Source organism: Podarcis cretensis (assembly GCF_951804945.1).
Source record: "Podarcis cretensis genome assembly, chromosome: 5".
Classification (NCBI taxonomy): domain Eukaryota; kingdom Metazoa; phylum Chordata; class Lepidosauria; order Squamata; family Lacertidae; genus Podarcis; species Podarcis cretensis.
In genome coordinates this window covers 14,282,978-14,298,539 of record NC_137174.1, presented here as the reverse complement: position 1 = coordinate 14,298,539, position 15,562 = coordinate 14,282,978, and the positions used below count along the sequence as shown (strand labels likewise).

Here is a 15,562-nt window from a genome sequence, read left to right as displayed (position 1 = left end):
ACATTTCTCCGATGAAAATAGGGGCATCCTAAGGAAAAGTGGGACATTCCGGGATCAAATCAGAAACCGGGACGGCTTCTCTAAATCACAACATCCCTGGAAAATAGGGACACTTGGAGGGTCTGCTGTACAACACAGTAAAGGATAAAACCATAAATAGAAGCAATAGATGCAATGACGAGAAGGCAAGCAGAGCAGACTGGATGCTATGCTATGCTTACACAAAGCAGGTTGGATGAGGACCGTAGATGAAGCCATTGTTGTTGTTTAGTCATTTAGTCGTGTCCGATTCTTCGTGACCCCATGGACCAGAGCACGCCAGGCACTCCTGTCTTCCACTGCCTCCTGCAGTTTGATCAAACTCATGCTGGTAGCTTCGAGAACACTATCCAACCAACTCGTCCTCTGTCGTCCCCTTCTCCTTGTGCCCTCCATCTTTCCCAACATCAGGGTCTTTTCCAGGGAGTCTTCTCTTCTCATGAGGTGGCCAAAGTATTGGAGTCTCAGATGAAGCCATGGCCTTGTGAAAAAGGAAGGAGCCCTATGCTTAGAATTTTGAATGTGGGCACCCAGCAACAGGAAGCCTCTCCTCCCCAGTACACCTGAGAAACTGCAGCTCCAGGCCCAGTCGTAGGGACTAATTACAGCATTTAGCTAATTGCTAGTTTCTCTTGCATGATTCAGGACGTCTGTGGTTTCGTCTAGGCTCCTTCATCCCATCCAGCCACTATTCCTCCATGTTAATTTGCTTGGCTGGCGGTGCCGGCTGCTTATTATACCTCAGCCATAAATAATGGAAGTGTGGTTGGTAGCCTAGGGTGAATGATGCTTGTACGTGGCTGGGCATGGTTTGGGCACTTCTTGGGGTCTTGCCCGCTGATCCTACCCCCTGGAGAAAGCTGCTATTTGAAAAATAAAATCTGTGAACTTGGCATTGGCCAAAGCCATTCTGACTTCGAATCATATAATTGTAGCGTTGGAAGGGACCATGAGGGTCTTCTAGTCCCAACTCCTTGCAACGCAGGACTTTTGCACAACACAGGGCTCAAACCCACAGCCCTGAGATTAAGAGTCTCATGCTCTACTGACTTGCACCATGGCAGTGCCAGTAATGTTGTCTTCCTGCCTTTGCCAGAGAGTGAAGGGAGCTATGAGTTTTGTTTAGCGGTAGGAGCAACCAACCTTTAGAACTGGCCGAGCAGTCTTGGATTTCTTGGACCTATAAGTAATAAGTAAGCAAATGAATGCTGGGAGGCGGGTGGTTCTGTGGGTTAAACCACAGAGCCTAGGACTTGCCGATCAGAAGGTCGGCGGTTCGAATCCCCGCGACGGGGTGAGCTCCCGTTGCTCGGTCCCTGCTCCTGCCAGCCTAGCAGTTCAAAAGCACGTCAAAGTGCAAGTAGATAAATAGGTACCGCTCCGGCGGGAAGGTAAACAGCGTTTCCGTGCGCTGCTCTGGTTCGCCAGAAGCGGCTTAGTCATGCTGGCCACATGACCCGGAAGCTGTACTCCGGCTCCCTCGGCCAATAAAGCGAGATGAGCGCCGCAACCCCAGAGTCGGTCACGACTGGACCTAATGGTCAGGGGTCCCTTTACCCCTTTACCTTTAAGCAAATGAAAGCTTTCCATAAAGCTATAACATCATAGACTGGGAGCTGCCTGTTATTTCTTTATTTATAAATGATGTGAATTTAAGCAAGCAGGTCTTTGCAAACAGAATGTTGCAGAGTGTATAATTGGGGTGCGTGCTTGTGGTCACTTCAGACAACCTGTTTACTGAACATCCAGATTTATTTGGACAAAGTTTGCAGGTAGGTTATATGTTTATTGAACATTCATGCAGATTAAATGAGGTTAAGTGAAGCAATGGTTACCCCACGTTTTCCAGTACATTTCGTAACCCCCTTTCTTATTGCAAAAAGTCTCATTTTTTGCAGATAGGGGAGAAGCAGGTTTATTACATAAGAGCCCAAATCCACCATAATTGTGCAATGCCCACTTTCTGGTATGAATTGGAAACCCACCCACAATACAGTGACAGCCTGGAAGTGCCTGGTGTTTCCTGTTTTAGCCTGTGGCGAAGAGAGTTGAAAAAACACACACAACCCCATCAAAAATGGGTTGCGTGCGCTAATTTGGCTCTTAATTCACAAACAATTTTGTTTAGATTTAAAGTGCAACCAGTCTGCATGGAAGTCAGCAAGCGATTGAGTTAAAAAGCCCTAAACGGCCTCGGTCCAGTATACCTGAAGGAGCGTCTCCACCCCCATCATTCTGCCCGGACGCTGAGGTCCAGCGCCGAGGGCCTTCTGGCAGTTCCCTCATTGCGAGAAGCAAAGCTACAGGGAACCAGGCAGAGGGCCTTCTCGGTAGTGGCGCCCACCCTGTGGAACGCCCTTCCAGCAGATGTCAAAGCGATAAACAACTACCTGACATTCAGAAGACATCTTAAGGCAGCCCTGTTCAGGGAAGTTTTTAACGTGTGATATTTTACTGTATTTTTGGTTTTTATGGAAGCCGCCCAGAGTGGCTGGGAAGGCCCAGCCAGATGGGCGGGATATAAATAATAAATTATTATATTATTATTATTATAATTGGGTTTGGCCTGGGAGGACGTATGACGGTGGCTCTATCTCAGGGTTGGAATTTCACAGCGGGTTACTTTACAGGGCTTCTGAAAGCTGCCCTCCTTCTCGCAGTGGGGTGCAACAGTACACTATATCAGAGGGTTATTGTAGGCTACTCTCAGCCCAACCTGCAATGTGGTGGTTGTAGCGAAGGCCCAGAATCCCTTGTGCTCCATTTTGCCTTGGCAAAAAAGGTCACATCCAGCGGCACGGCATCAGTTGCTGACACCCCGGCGGGGGGGGGGGGGTGTTTCGCCAGCCCTCGCCACCGGAACGACCCCACCCCCTAGCGGGGCTGTGCTGAGCCATCTGCCTACCTGCACAGAGGGGAGCCCGGCTGGCCAACATGACCCTTGATAGGCAGAGAGGAACATCAGGCCACTCTGCGGTGAGGTCACCTGGTTTGTGCCCGCTCAAAAATTGTGTGCAGCACCCCCCCATGCCATGTCCCTGGTCACGTCTCCCCTTGAATACACAAAAGTACAGGGTAGGTTCAGGGATGCGGGTGGCGCTGTTGGTTAAACCACAGAGCCTAGAACTTGCCGATGTTGTAAATAAAAAATTGCCCTTTTCCCAAAAAAGCAAAAAATTAGATTACCAGTCAGATGAAAATGGACTTGGCGCAAAGACATCAGGTTTAGAAAAGAATTATTATTAAATAATACAAAGATATTATCAAAACCGCACAGATTACTACTGGACTGAAAAAATGGGAAAACAATGAAAAAAGGCTTAAAATTCAACATGTGCTATCTGATAAAAGAACTTGATGAAAATGACTTACAACATGTGATGGGCATGTCCCCAAAGTAAAAACACACACACACACACACACACACTGACCTATGAGGAACAAAAAATAAATAAATGCTAAGACACACAAGTTTTATGAAACCTGACAAATGCAATGACTTTTCTGAGAATCTTGGGTACAGAATATTTAAATTACTGTTTGTATCCCCCCACTTTGTGTGTGTGTGTGTGTGTTGTGGGAGAAAAGAAGGGACAAACACTTTGTTAGAGGTTCCCATATCATGTTAAAAGGGAAAATTATTTCATGTGAGAAGTCTGTCAGGAAATGCTGTTCCTAAAATGCACACAAACAAAACCTGTTATAGAATTTAAGTCCCTTCGTGGTTGCCATCTGTTGTAAATAAAAAAATGCCCTTTTCCCTTATGGGGTATCCAAGAGCCCATATAGAGTCCTTACATAGGTTCCCTATTGGTAGGAGAAAATAACAGGCCAACCAGAGAATATTGAGAAGCAAAGCAGCTAGTAAGCTTGATCTTTATTGATCTGTTGCAACAGGGTGCTCCCCTCACACGCAGGAGAGGAGGAGGAACCCCCAAAAATGCTGTGCAAGGGCTTATAAAGACTTTTGAAATTCCACCCTGTAGATCAAGACCACCCTCAGAAACATCATACATACATCACAGAAAAAGGCGGTCTAAACAGAAATTTAAATGTTTTTCTCTTGTCCTTGTTTATCTCCTGTCTGGCAGGTTACTTGATTGGATTGCCTGAGGAGCCTGGCCATTCCTTTGTAGTGATAAATACTTATTCAAACACCCTTACACCCTTAAGATAGGATTTGTGAAGCAAAAGACAATGGGGAGGCTTTTCTACTTTGACCATGCAGAGAAAACATTTGCTCAGTTTAGGAATAAAAATGGTTCCAGGTTGGCCTTCCTGTGCTGATCTATGTATGTGCTTGGTTGGTACACTTATGAACATTACCATATATCTAAGACCATAAAATTCCTATTACACCGATCAGAAGGTCGGTGGTTCAAATCCCCACGACGGGGTGAGCTCCCGTTGTTCAGTCCCTGCTCCTGCCCACCTAGCAGTTCGAAAGCACGTCAAAGTGCAAGTAGATAAATAGGTACCGCTCCGGCGGGAAGGTAAACGGCGTTTCCGTGCGTTGCTCTGGTTCGCCAGAAGCGCTTAGTCATGCTGGCCACATGACCCGGAAGCTGTACGCCGGCTCCCTCGGCCAATAAAGCGAGAAGAGCACCGAAATCCCAGAGTTGGTCAGAACTGGACCTAATGGTCAGGGGTCCCTTTACCTTTTACAGGGTAGGTTCTGTCTGGCGCTACTCTAGCCCATCTCCCGAAAGGTGCCAAACCATCTCCCTGACTGATGTGACTGACTTGTGAAGAGCTGCCGCCTTGCCACTCTGGCAGCTCCTGCAAGGTGCTTCCCCTCCCTGATCCACTCTTCCCATTGTGTTTACTCTGGTGGGATATAAATGACTTGCTACACATGCTATTAGATTGTAATTTTTATCTCCCTTGGACTACTGCAATGAGCTCTACGTGGGGCTACCTTTGAAGGTGACCTGGAAACTACAACTAATCCAAAATGCGGCAACTAGACTGGTGACTGGGAGCAGCCGCCAAGACCATATATCACCAGTCTTGAAAGACGTACACTGGCTCCCAGTACATTTCCAAGCACAATTCAAAGTGTTGGTGCTGACCTTTAAAGTCCTAAACGGCCTCGGTCCAGTATACCTGAAGGAGCGTCTCCACCTCCATCGTTCTGCCCACACACTGAGGTCCAGTGCCAACAGCCTTCTGGTGGTTCCCTCACTGCGAGAAGCCAAGTTACAGGGAACCAGGCAGAGGGCCTTCTCGGTAGTGGCACCCACCCTGTGGAACGCCCTCCCACCAGATGTCAAAGAGAAAAACAACTACCAGACTTTTAGAAGACATCTAAAGGCAGCCCTGTTTAGGGAAGCTTTTAATGTTTAATAGGTTATTGTATTTTAGTGTTCTGTTGGAAGCCGCCCAGAGTGGCTGGGGAAGCCCAGCCAGATGAGCGGGGTATAAATAATAAATTATTATTATTATTACCAAAAAGTTTGAGCCCATGCCTTTGCATTCAAATAGAAAGGTTCTGCTCACCTCTTGTTTCAGCAGGGGGCTGAAATTTAGACCCTTCTTTTCTTTGTTAGGTTTTGACAGAGGCAGAAAAGGATTGCCGTGCTTAAAAAAAATCAAGTGCATACAAATATATATGCAAATTGGGACTTGCATTCTTTCTCCCACAGCTCAGACCTGGCTTCACCCCTGTTTTTGGACACAGATTTGCTGGCCAGCCTTTCTCTCTATTATTCAGGCAGACTGTTTGCATTTAAAAAGAATTATTTTAAGCACTGCCTGTTAGCGATGGGCAAGGATCTGTCGGTTTGGGCTTCTCTTGGTTTTTTCTCCCCTTCTCCACCCCCCCCCCGCAGTCTTCATTCAGTCCACCACATTTCTGCATCAGTCTGCGTTTTTATTTTGAAAAGTGAATGCAAAAATGTGTGAATTGATTAATACTGCTGTTATATGCTAAGAATGTGGAAGCTTAGAAATTGGTGATTTGGTGGACGCTCCTTAAACGTGCTGATGGTTATCGTGCCAATTAACAATGTTCAATTAAATGGAAACGGCAGTCCTGTGGCTGCTTTAGCAGCGGTGGTGAGCAGTAGTATGTGGATTGCCTTTCTGCACGTTGTCCTGCTAATGCAGTGTGTTGGTTACTGGCCTTGGGCTGCAACCTCCTGGAGTGCTTTTGCCTGGTTGGAATGTTTACTTGACCTCTGAACCTGGCTTCTTGCTTGTCTGGATGGAGGATACAGAGGGATGTGCGACTGGGTCTAGAACAGCTAGTAGAAAATAGTATTCATTGCTCCACCCACTTTTGGCCCTGACCCCACCCACTGCTGGCATGTGGGCACGGCTGCCCAGAAGCAATTGCAGCCCTGGGCCTGAAAAATCTTCCTTAAAAGGTTGCTATCTAAGGGGTGGGGAGGCATTTGGACTCTTATCACTAGACAAACACTGCCAAGCAGATAGTCTGGCAGGGGAAGGAGCTGATTCCAAGTGCAGGGATGGCCCCGACCTTAGCTAGAGTGAGGCAACTGCCTCAGACAGACGATGCTATAATAAGGCACCCCTCTCCCGCTGCCTGCTATTTCTCCAGAGTTCATCAGCTCTTCCCTTCTGCTGGAGGACAGCAACACATGCCAGCCCAGCACCATTAACATGTGGACCCCCAAATTTTGGATCCCCCCAAAAGCTTAGTGCTGGTTTTCTGCTGCAAATCCCGCGTTTCGTGCCGCGCCTCCCCGCAAACCGAGTAATTGACACAGCAAATCGGGGTCACAAGTAAATAGCCAAAAACCCAACGTTGTCCGTTTGACTCCATACTGGTGCCAAAGATGTGTGCTGGTTTTGTGCCACAAACCCCACTTTCTGTGCCATCCCCAAAACTCTGTAATTGACACTCAAATCAGGGGCCACAGGTACATCCCAAACAGTGTTTGAAACTCCCATTGTTCTAGGTGTGTTTTGCGTCAGGGAATTTCATTAGCACAAGCCGTTTCTGAGCTCTGGGCGCAGTACCGTGCCTAAGATTTCAGATTAAAACTGCAGAGTGGAAGGAAAGGAGGACCTTTTTCAGCCTCTCCACTTCCAGCTACTCTCTGAAGACTGGAGAAGAGACCCTCTTAAAGATATTAGGTGGGTGGGCAGGGGAAGGACTAGACCATGTGAAAAATGAACATAATATTTTAGCTGCTGTTCATTCATTTTCAGCTTTGTATTAAAAAGCGCGCCTAGATGTTCCGCTGTTGCGTCCATAACCTCAGTTTCAGGTGCCGTTTAGCTCCTAGCTTTCATATCTCCATATCTAACACTGACCCCCCCGGGACGCGGGTGGCGCTGTGGGTAAAACCTCAGCGCCTAGGACTTGCCGATCGCATGGTCGGTGGTTCGAATCCCCGCAGCGGGGTGCACTCCCGTCGTTCGGTCCCAGCGCCTGCCAACCTAGCAGTTCGAAAGCACCCCCGGGTGCAAGTAGATAAATAGGGACCATTTACCAGTGGGAAGGTAAACAGCGTTTCCGTGTGCTGCGCTGGCTCGCCAGATGCAGCTTGTCACGCTGGCCACGTTGACCCGGAAGGGTCTGCGGACAGCGCTGGCTCCCGGTCTCTAGAATGAGATGAGCGCACAACCCTAGAGTCTGTCAAGACTGGCCCGTATGGGCAGGGGTACCTTTACCTTTTAACACTGACCCCAAAGCCCAGGCTTGTCTGATTGACTGCACACTGGTGTCAAAGTTGTGTGCTGGTTTGGTGCTCTATCCTTAACACACCTGTTGCCTCCAGGTGTGATGGAGGATGCTACTCGGTTGCTTAGGCTGAACTGCAGTGCAGCTTGACCCAGATTGCCTCAGAATCTCTACCACTTTATAGATGGGCAGCAAAGGTTAAGAGAAATGACTTGCTGAAGGCTATGCACCAAATCAGTGGTTGAGGAGGCAGGAGTTTTTGAAGACTGCCTCCCACCTTTGGCCCGAACACCTTGTTTACTGTGCATTCTTAATGGAGGCTTGAGCATTGGGGCTGCTCCTAGGCTGCAGAGAACTGAGAAGCAGTCGTTGGGTGTTTGAGGAGAGCAGACACGATCACTTCTTTCACTTCTTTCTTTTATTCCCTACAGGTATGCCATGGCATTGTCCAACAATCACATCTGTCCAGTCCATAATTGGTAAGAGTTCTTCCTCCCTTTGCACCATGGCTTTTGTTGGTGACTCTGCCTGTCTGTGTGGGTTTTCCTGGGCTGGTTCTAATATGCTTGCTCATTTGCTTGCATTCTGCTTCTAGCCAGGAGGGGAAAGACCTTGATCTGGTATTTCAAGCGCAAGATGGTACGGTTTACTTAGACTCTGTGCTTGCATAGTCTTTTCATTTTTTCCCCTCAACCCAAAGTCGGCCGCCTAGATGATGTAAGTAGCTAAAGAACTCTAACTATGAAAGCCTGAAGATGTGAAAGTTTGCAGTTTTGCCAACAATTGCATGGTGCACGTAGCCCGCTATTTAAAGCACAGAGTCTACCCACCCACTGCATTACAGGGTTTAAAAATAAAAAACCACCACTTGGTGGTCTTCATGCTTGTGGAGAAAAAAGGAGGCATGCTAGACAGTTTCACCTTAAGTGGCGGCGAACCTCCAACCTGCAGGTATCGTAATTCAGATTGTTTTGCCCAAGCCCTGCCCACTTTCCCTACACTTGATGCCATATACCAGTGTTTCCCAACCTTTGGTCTCCAGCTGTTTCAAACTACAATTCCCATCATGCCTGACCACTGGTCTTGCTAGCTAGGGATGATGAGAGCTGTAGTCCAAAAACAGCTGGAGACCAAAGGTTGGGAAACACTGCCATATACAATGATGCCTGGTGTGGTTTGCAGGGATCAGCCATCCAGTCATAGTGGCTTGATTTCAAACTGTGCCGGCGAAGGGAGTGCAATGTGCAGGTGGTTCTGATTAGCAGAATGCTGGCGCTTGCGAATACGTGTGACGTTGCCCATGTGGTTTGAGTTGAAACTGCAAGGGCGAAGGAAAATGACATCGTCATGATGTCAAGAGGATTGACAGGTAGGTGGGTCCAGTCCTCCTGCAGTGGCGTAGCGTGGGGGGTGCAGGGGGGGCCGGCCGCACCGGGTGCAGCATCTGGGGGTTAGGGTTAGGGTGTGCAAATCCACGCGTTAGGGGGTGCAAATCCACGGGTTAGGGGGCGCAAATTACTTGCCTTGCCCCGGGTGCTGACAACCCACGCTACGCCACTGCCCTCCTGGCTGGAAAAGGGACCTCATTAATCCTTAAAGGCTCCAAATCCTAAAGGAAGGAGGGGTTGGAGTCTTAGTCTTTATGAACCTGAATAGCTCAGCTGGTTGGAGTGTGGTGCTGATCAATGCCAAGGTTGCAGGTTCTATCCCTGTATGGGACAACTGCTTATTCCTGCAATCACAGGGGGTTGGACTTAGATTATACTCTGGGTCCTGCTCAACTCTGTGATTCTCTTTGTGGGAACTTTTAACTTCTCAGCAGGATACGTCAGCATCATGAGGAACCAATAGGCTTTCATGGTGAATAGATCAAGTAGTTAGTAAATAGAGACGCAACATAGACTGGCTACAAAGCATAGCATGAAAACAATATTTTGACTCCCTCCGCTTCACTGCTTACAAACCTCCCTCCACATTAAAGTATTTATTGTACATAAGGATATGTACAATTTTAATGCCCACAGTGCAGCTCCATTTATTATATGAAAGGAATGCCCTTTTTGACTAAAAATGAATATAAAAAATATTGTTACACTTTCTAAGCTCTCCCCCCATTTTAATGTAGCACTTAAAATTTTGTAGCAGGGTCCCAATCAATGGACAATTTTGGGGCAGGGACTAAAGTTATTTTTTAACCCAAAGCTGCGGTCGGGATCAGAGGTTCATGTAGAGGAGACGTGGATATGCATATCTCTCTCTGTGTCTCTCTGTGGGCCTTATCTAAAAGATTTCAGCCAGGAGTGTTTCCTAGCCCTGTCTGGAGCCACCAGGAATTGAACCTAGGAACCTCTGCATGCTAGGGACAATTGCATGCATCCAACAGTTCTGGCATCCTGCAACTTTAAAGGCCTTGCCTTGCACTTGGAACAGGAGGTGCTCTTTCTCACTAGGACACCCCACCTTCCAAAGACCTACCAACCAGTTGTTGTTGTTTAGTCGTTTAGTTGTGTCCGACTTTGTGACCCCATGGACCAGAGCACGCCAGGCACTATTGTCTTCCACTGCCTCCCGCAGCTTGGTCAAACTCATGTTAGTAGCTTCGAGAACACTGTCCAACCATCTTGTCCTCTGTCGTCCCCTTCTCCTTATGCCCTCCATCTTTCCCAACATCAGGGTCTTTTCCAGGGAGTCTTCTCTTCGCATGAGGTGGCCAAAGTATTGGAGCCTCAGCTTCAGGATCTGTCCTTCCAGTGAGCACTCAGGGCTGATTTCCTTAAGAATGGAGAGGTTTGATCTTCTTGCAGTCCATGGGAGCCAGCTGCAAAATGCATGTGTTTAGAATTAAACAAGAGGGTGTCTCCAAGAGCATTCAGACCCCAGGAATTTATTTTCAGCACCAGAACTGAACTGGGCTCACAGTCCTTTGGCACAAAAGTCTACCCCTTGTTTACCTTCCTTCATTTCAGCTAAGTTTGGTAGGAAATGTTAAGTCTGTTTGTTGTTGCTGCTATTGTTAAGAAAAAAATAAGGCTCAGAAATCCTTGCTGATCTGCAAAGTCCATTCTACCAGCTGGTACAATCTACTGTCTGCCCCCCCCAACTTAGAGAATCCAGCTGCAGGGGGTCACCTGTGTGGACTTGTGTGTGTTGCATTCCTTCTTGCTCTGTGGCTGTGGAGAGTCTGTTCCTATCAGGGGAAGCAAAGAGTCACAGAAAGCTGCCCAGACAGAGGATTTTAGAGAGTGGAAATGGAGCAGGGCAGAGATCGCATGGAAAGTGGAGGATAGTGAGGAAACAGAAGGAAGTGTACCAGTTGGCCTCAAGTCCTGATGAACCAAAGTGTTGTGGCGTCACATTTCAGCCATTACTCTCTCCAACACCCTTTTCACAAATTGTCGAAACTTTATTCCCCACCCATATCCCACGTGTTGCTCTCTGAACACGGGGGCTCTTAGGAGCCCAGGTAGCTGCCTTCTGCTGACTGAGTCCATTGGGCCATCTAGCTTGATGGGCAGCAGCAGCCCTCCAGGGTTCAGACAGGAGTGTTTCCTAACCCTACCTGGGATTGAAACTGGGACGTTTCGCATGCATATGCTTTAAGACAGGCATCCCCAAACTTGGCCCTCCAGATGTTTTGGGACTACAACTCCCATCAACCCTCCAAATGTGGCCCTCCAGATGTTTTGGGACTACAACTCCCATCAACCCTAGCTAACAAGACCAGTGGTCAGGGATGATGGGAGTTGTAGTCCCAAAACATCTGGAGGGTGGAGTTTGGGGGTGCCTGCTCTAAGATGAGGCAGGTGGCAGCTTTGGGGTGCCGTCAAGGGCGGGAGAGTGAGAGACTTGTGCTCTTGGAGTCTCACACACGTTCATGATGGAAATGGTGGTGGTGGTGGTGTTTTCACTTAGATGTTCTACTTTGGGCACCAAAATTCCTCGAGCTAGCCTTGTTCATGAATTGACCCCATATCCCTTGCAGGTGGGTGTTGGTAGAACCAGTTTCCAGAATTGTTGGCATCCGTGTGTCTTGAAAGACAATGGAGTGCTCCACCGGGGGTGAAGTCAAACCGCTACATTAGGAGCACCCAAGGGACCTTCCTGGGGTGCAATCCTGGGCAGTGTGCATGGAGGTCCTGGGCTGCCAAACAAGACCCCACTCTCTGGTCCAAAGGGAAGTAGAGCAGTATGTTTGGCAGCAGCTTGGCTGCAGGAGTTGCCGGAAGGAGGCATACAAGGCTCCATGCAACCGCCCTAGGGTCCTCACTCCAGATTTGTGTAGGGTTTACTCCTTAGCCCTGTCTTCTCCTGAAGACGTCCTGCAAAACAGAGAAGGTTTAGGGTCGGAGTTCTTCCTCTTCTAGATGGGCTACTTTCCTAGGTAAATAGGACCGGGTGAACAGTTTTTTCAGCATTCTGCCATTACAAAGCACATAAATTCTATTCAGCATAATACGATGACAATTTGTACCCTCGGCTGAAAATTTGGCATGGGAAATCTTCGTTTCCGCTGGAGAACAGTCAGTTTCTCTGGAGACTTCTCATTTTTTTGCTGCTGTGTTATTTTAAGTCGTCAAATAGCTCCAGTGGGAAATGCCAGGAAAGTGATCTCTGCTCCATTTTTGTCATGCTAGTTATTTCATAGAATCGTAGAATTGGAAGGAATCCTGGGGGTCATCTAGTCCGACCCCCTACTTTGCAGGCTGTGTCCCTGCTCCAACTATTGGAGCATTCGTCTAGCCGTATTAATTATTATCATTTGAACAAATGTGCCCCTAGACACCAAAAGGGTGGCTCAGCTCATTTGGTTAGAGCATGGTGCTGATAATGCCCAGGTTGCGGGTTCGATACCTGTAGGGGGCAACTGCATATTTCTGCATTGCAGGGGGTTGGACTAAATGATCCTCAGGGTCCCTTCCAACCCTACAATTCTATGATTTCTAAAAGTTTATGTCCAATGCTCTTCCCGCTTTTCCCTCTTGCCTCACCCACCATTGGCATGTGGATACCAGAAAATTGCCCAGAAGGAGCAAATTGCCCAGAAGTATGGCTCTCAGGCTAAAAACTGGTCCCCAATTCCACCTTAATTAGTTATAGGCATGGTGGGGGAGCCTAATTCTCACCGCAAGGCAGCTTGTGGAGAGATGGACCTTATCCCTTCACCTATCAGTATGATCCCCTCCCATGCAACTAGAAGACAGCAATGAATTGTCCACACCCCAGTCTATTATGTTTGGCAACTGGGCTTGTGCAGGGGTTCGGATCTGGCACTGACTTGTTGGTTGTTGTTTTTTATTTGTATATAAAAGCCTTTAGAATTAGTTTTGATGCAGCCAATATTTTTATTATAAAGGCTTCTGTTAGCTCCCTTTGAGTTGAATTTGGAGCACAATTCTGCCCCATTTTTCACAAACCTCGGCACAACTGCCCTTGCATTTTTTTCAGAAGTAGTCAAGGATGAAAATCATTCCGGAGAAGTTAACAGGGTGTGCTGGGAGATGAGTCGGAGAGATAGCAGAATGTGTTTCTTGGAAGCTCTTCGTGGCCAAGCGTTTCAGCCAAGAAAAAGACTTATATTTAGTTTGATTCCGCATTTCCAGCTGGGAAATAGCTGATATAAAATATGGATGCACATACTTGCCCTGGAAATGAATCCACCAAGTTTTCTCAGTTGCTTCTGTTGCATAAACGGGGGGGGGGGGAATTATAATATTGAGCTGGGCCAAGAATGCTGTGGTTTGGGGAAGGTCAAGGAAGCAGAGAGGAGGAAGGAGGTTGCCACTGTTTATGTTCCTGCCTTTAAATAAGTTCAGGGTGTAAACAAAAGAGAGCTTAGGAAGGAGATGGAGAGACACCAAATGTCATCTGTCTGGTTTTGTGGGGATGGGGTGAGGCTTAGGAGAGAATTTGCCATTTTAACCTGCACATTTTTGAGCTGGTTCAAATGAAAATATTCCCGGCAGTGCCTGTCTCTTGCTAGACTAGAACCTGAGAGAAAGGTAAAGGGACCCCTGACCATTAGGTCCAGTCGTGGCTGATTTTGGGGTTGCGGCGCTCATCTCGCTTTATTGGCCGAGGGAGCCAGCGTACAGCTTCCAGGTCATGTGGCCAGCATGACTAAGCCGCTTCTGGTGAACCAGAGCAGCGCACGGAAATGCCGTTTACCTTCCCGCTGGAGCGGTACCTATTTATCTACTTGCACTTTGACGTGCTTTCAAACTGCTAGGTTGGCAGGAGCAGGGACCGAGTAACGGGAGCTCACCCCGTGGCGGGGATTCGAACCGCCAACCTTCTAATCTGCAAGCCCTAGGCTCTGTGGTTTAACACACAGCGCCACCCGCGTCCCTGACCTGAGAGAAAGCAGGGTTCAAATTTCCACGTGGCCATGAAGCTCACTGGGTGAGCCTGAGCCTGTCACTGCCTCTCAGTCTAACCTACCTCACAGAGTTATTGTGAGGATAAAAAGAGAAGGGATCAAGCATGGGGGTGTCTACATTCTTGATCTCCCCCTCCCCAATTTTCCAGTAATGCTCTCAAGACATCTTTGCTTGAGTAGCTCAGTTGGTTAGAGGCCGTGGTGCTGATAATGCCAAGGTTGCAGGTTCGATCCCCGTATGGGAGAGCTGCATATTCCTGCATTGTAGCGGGTTGGACTAGATGATCCGCAGGGTCCCTTCCAACTCTACAATTCTATGATTGCATATCCGAGTCTTTTGCTGCAAATCATTTGCATGGCAGTCCTTCCAAATGAATGCAATCAGGAAAACCCTTGTACTGCTCTCCTCATTCTTCCTCCGGGAATCCTGTCGTTCAAAATTAGTTCCAACTCCTGAGAAGTTAGGGAATCGGTCGTCTTAAAAACCATTCAGCTGTATCATTTATTTACTGCATATATATCACACCTTTTTTATTGAGACCCAAATTGTTTTGATTATTATGTTTTATTATTCTTTGTGCGCTGTGTTGGAAACCCTATGTAAGCTTCGTTACAAATTTGCTCTGGGCAGTCTTTTCTAACTGGTTCTGGTTCTGTTGGCAAGGCCGTCCTATTGCAATAGTTCCTAAACCAGGTCCCTAACTGGATTTGCTGACGCTTGCTGCAATTCTCTTGGTTCCGTGTTTTATTTAAAAGGTGTTCCCTCACCTGTGTAATGAGCAGGTGGTGTAGAAGCCAAATTCTTACCCCATATGGAACAAGTTGTTTTGGCTTTAGCATCTTGCAGGGTGAAAGCAAGTGTAGCTGGATGCTTGGCTGTGCCAGCTTCGTCTTGGGAAGCTCTGTGTGTACATATCATAAATCCTTGCATATTTTACAAAAACTATACCATTCAGCATTCCATTATTGCAACCATCAAAACTTATTCACACTGTTGAATTTATCTTAATGCTGCCAGCGTTTTCAGTTGTGCACAGTTATTTCCCATATATTCAATAAACGTTTTCCAATCTTCTTTAAACATTTGTTCTTCTTGTTCTCTTATTCTATATGTTAAGTCTGCAAGTTGTGCATATTCTGTCAAGTTGCCATTCTTCTTTAGTTGGGACCTCGCTCGTTTTCCATTTTTGGGCTAACAAAACACAGGCCGCAGGAGTAGCATACATAAATAACCTTTTTTGACACCTGAAAATTTCAGTCAGAATTATCTCCAACAGGAAGGACTGGGGTGGTTTTTGGAACGTACTTTTGAACAATTTTTCCCATTCATTATGGATCATTTCCCAATGCTCATTTACCTTTTTACAAGTCCACCACATATGAAAGAATGTTCCTTCCACCTCTTTTCATCTTTAGATGTGACACAAAGAGAATCTGCTTCTGTGTCTTAATGCATTGAAAATTTATTTCCCTCGACCATTATTCACCCATTCATA

General features: G+C 47.2%; 1 protein-coding gene across 1 annotated transcript in view; it reads left to right on the top strand.

Moving 5' to 3' along the window:
* Positions 1-15,562, top strand: part of NFKB2 (nuclear factor kappa B subunit 2) — an 89,521-nt gene that overhangs the window by 8,216 nt on the left and 65,743 nt on the right. Inside the window, exon 2 of the mRNA XM_079975132.1 lies at positions 8,122-8,169. Coding sequence (XP_079831258.1) covers positions 8,122-8,169 — 48 coding nt within the window. The remainder of the gene's footprint in view (positions 1-8,121; positions 8,170-15,562) is intronic.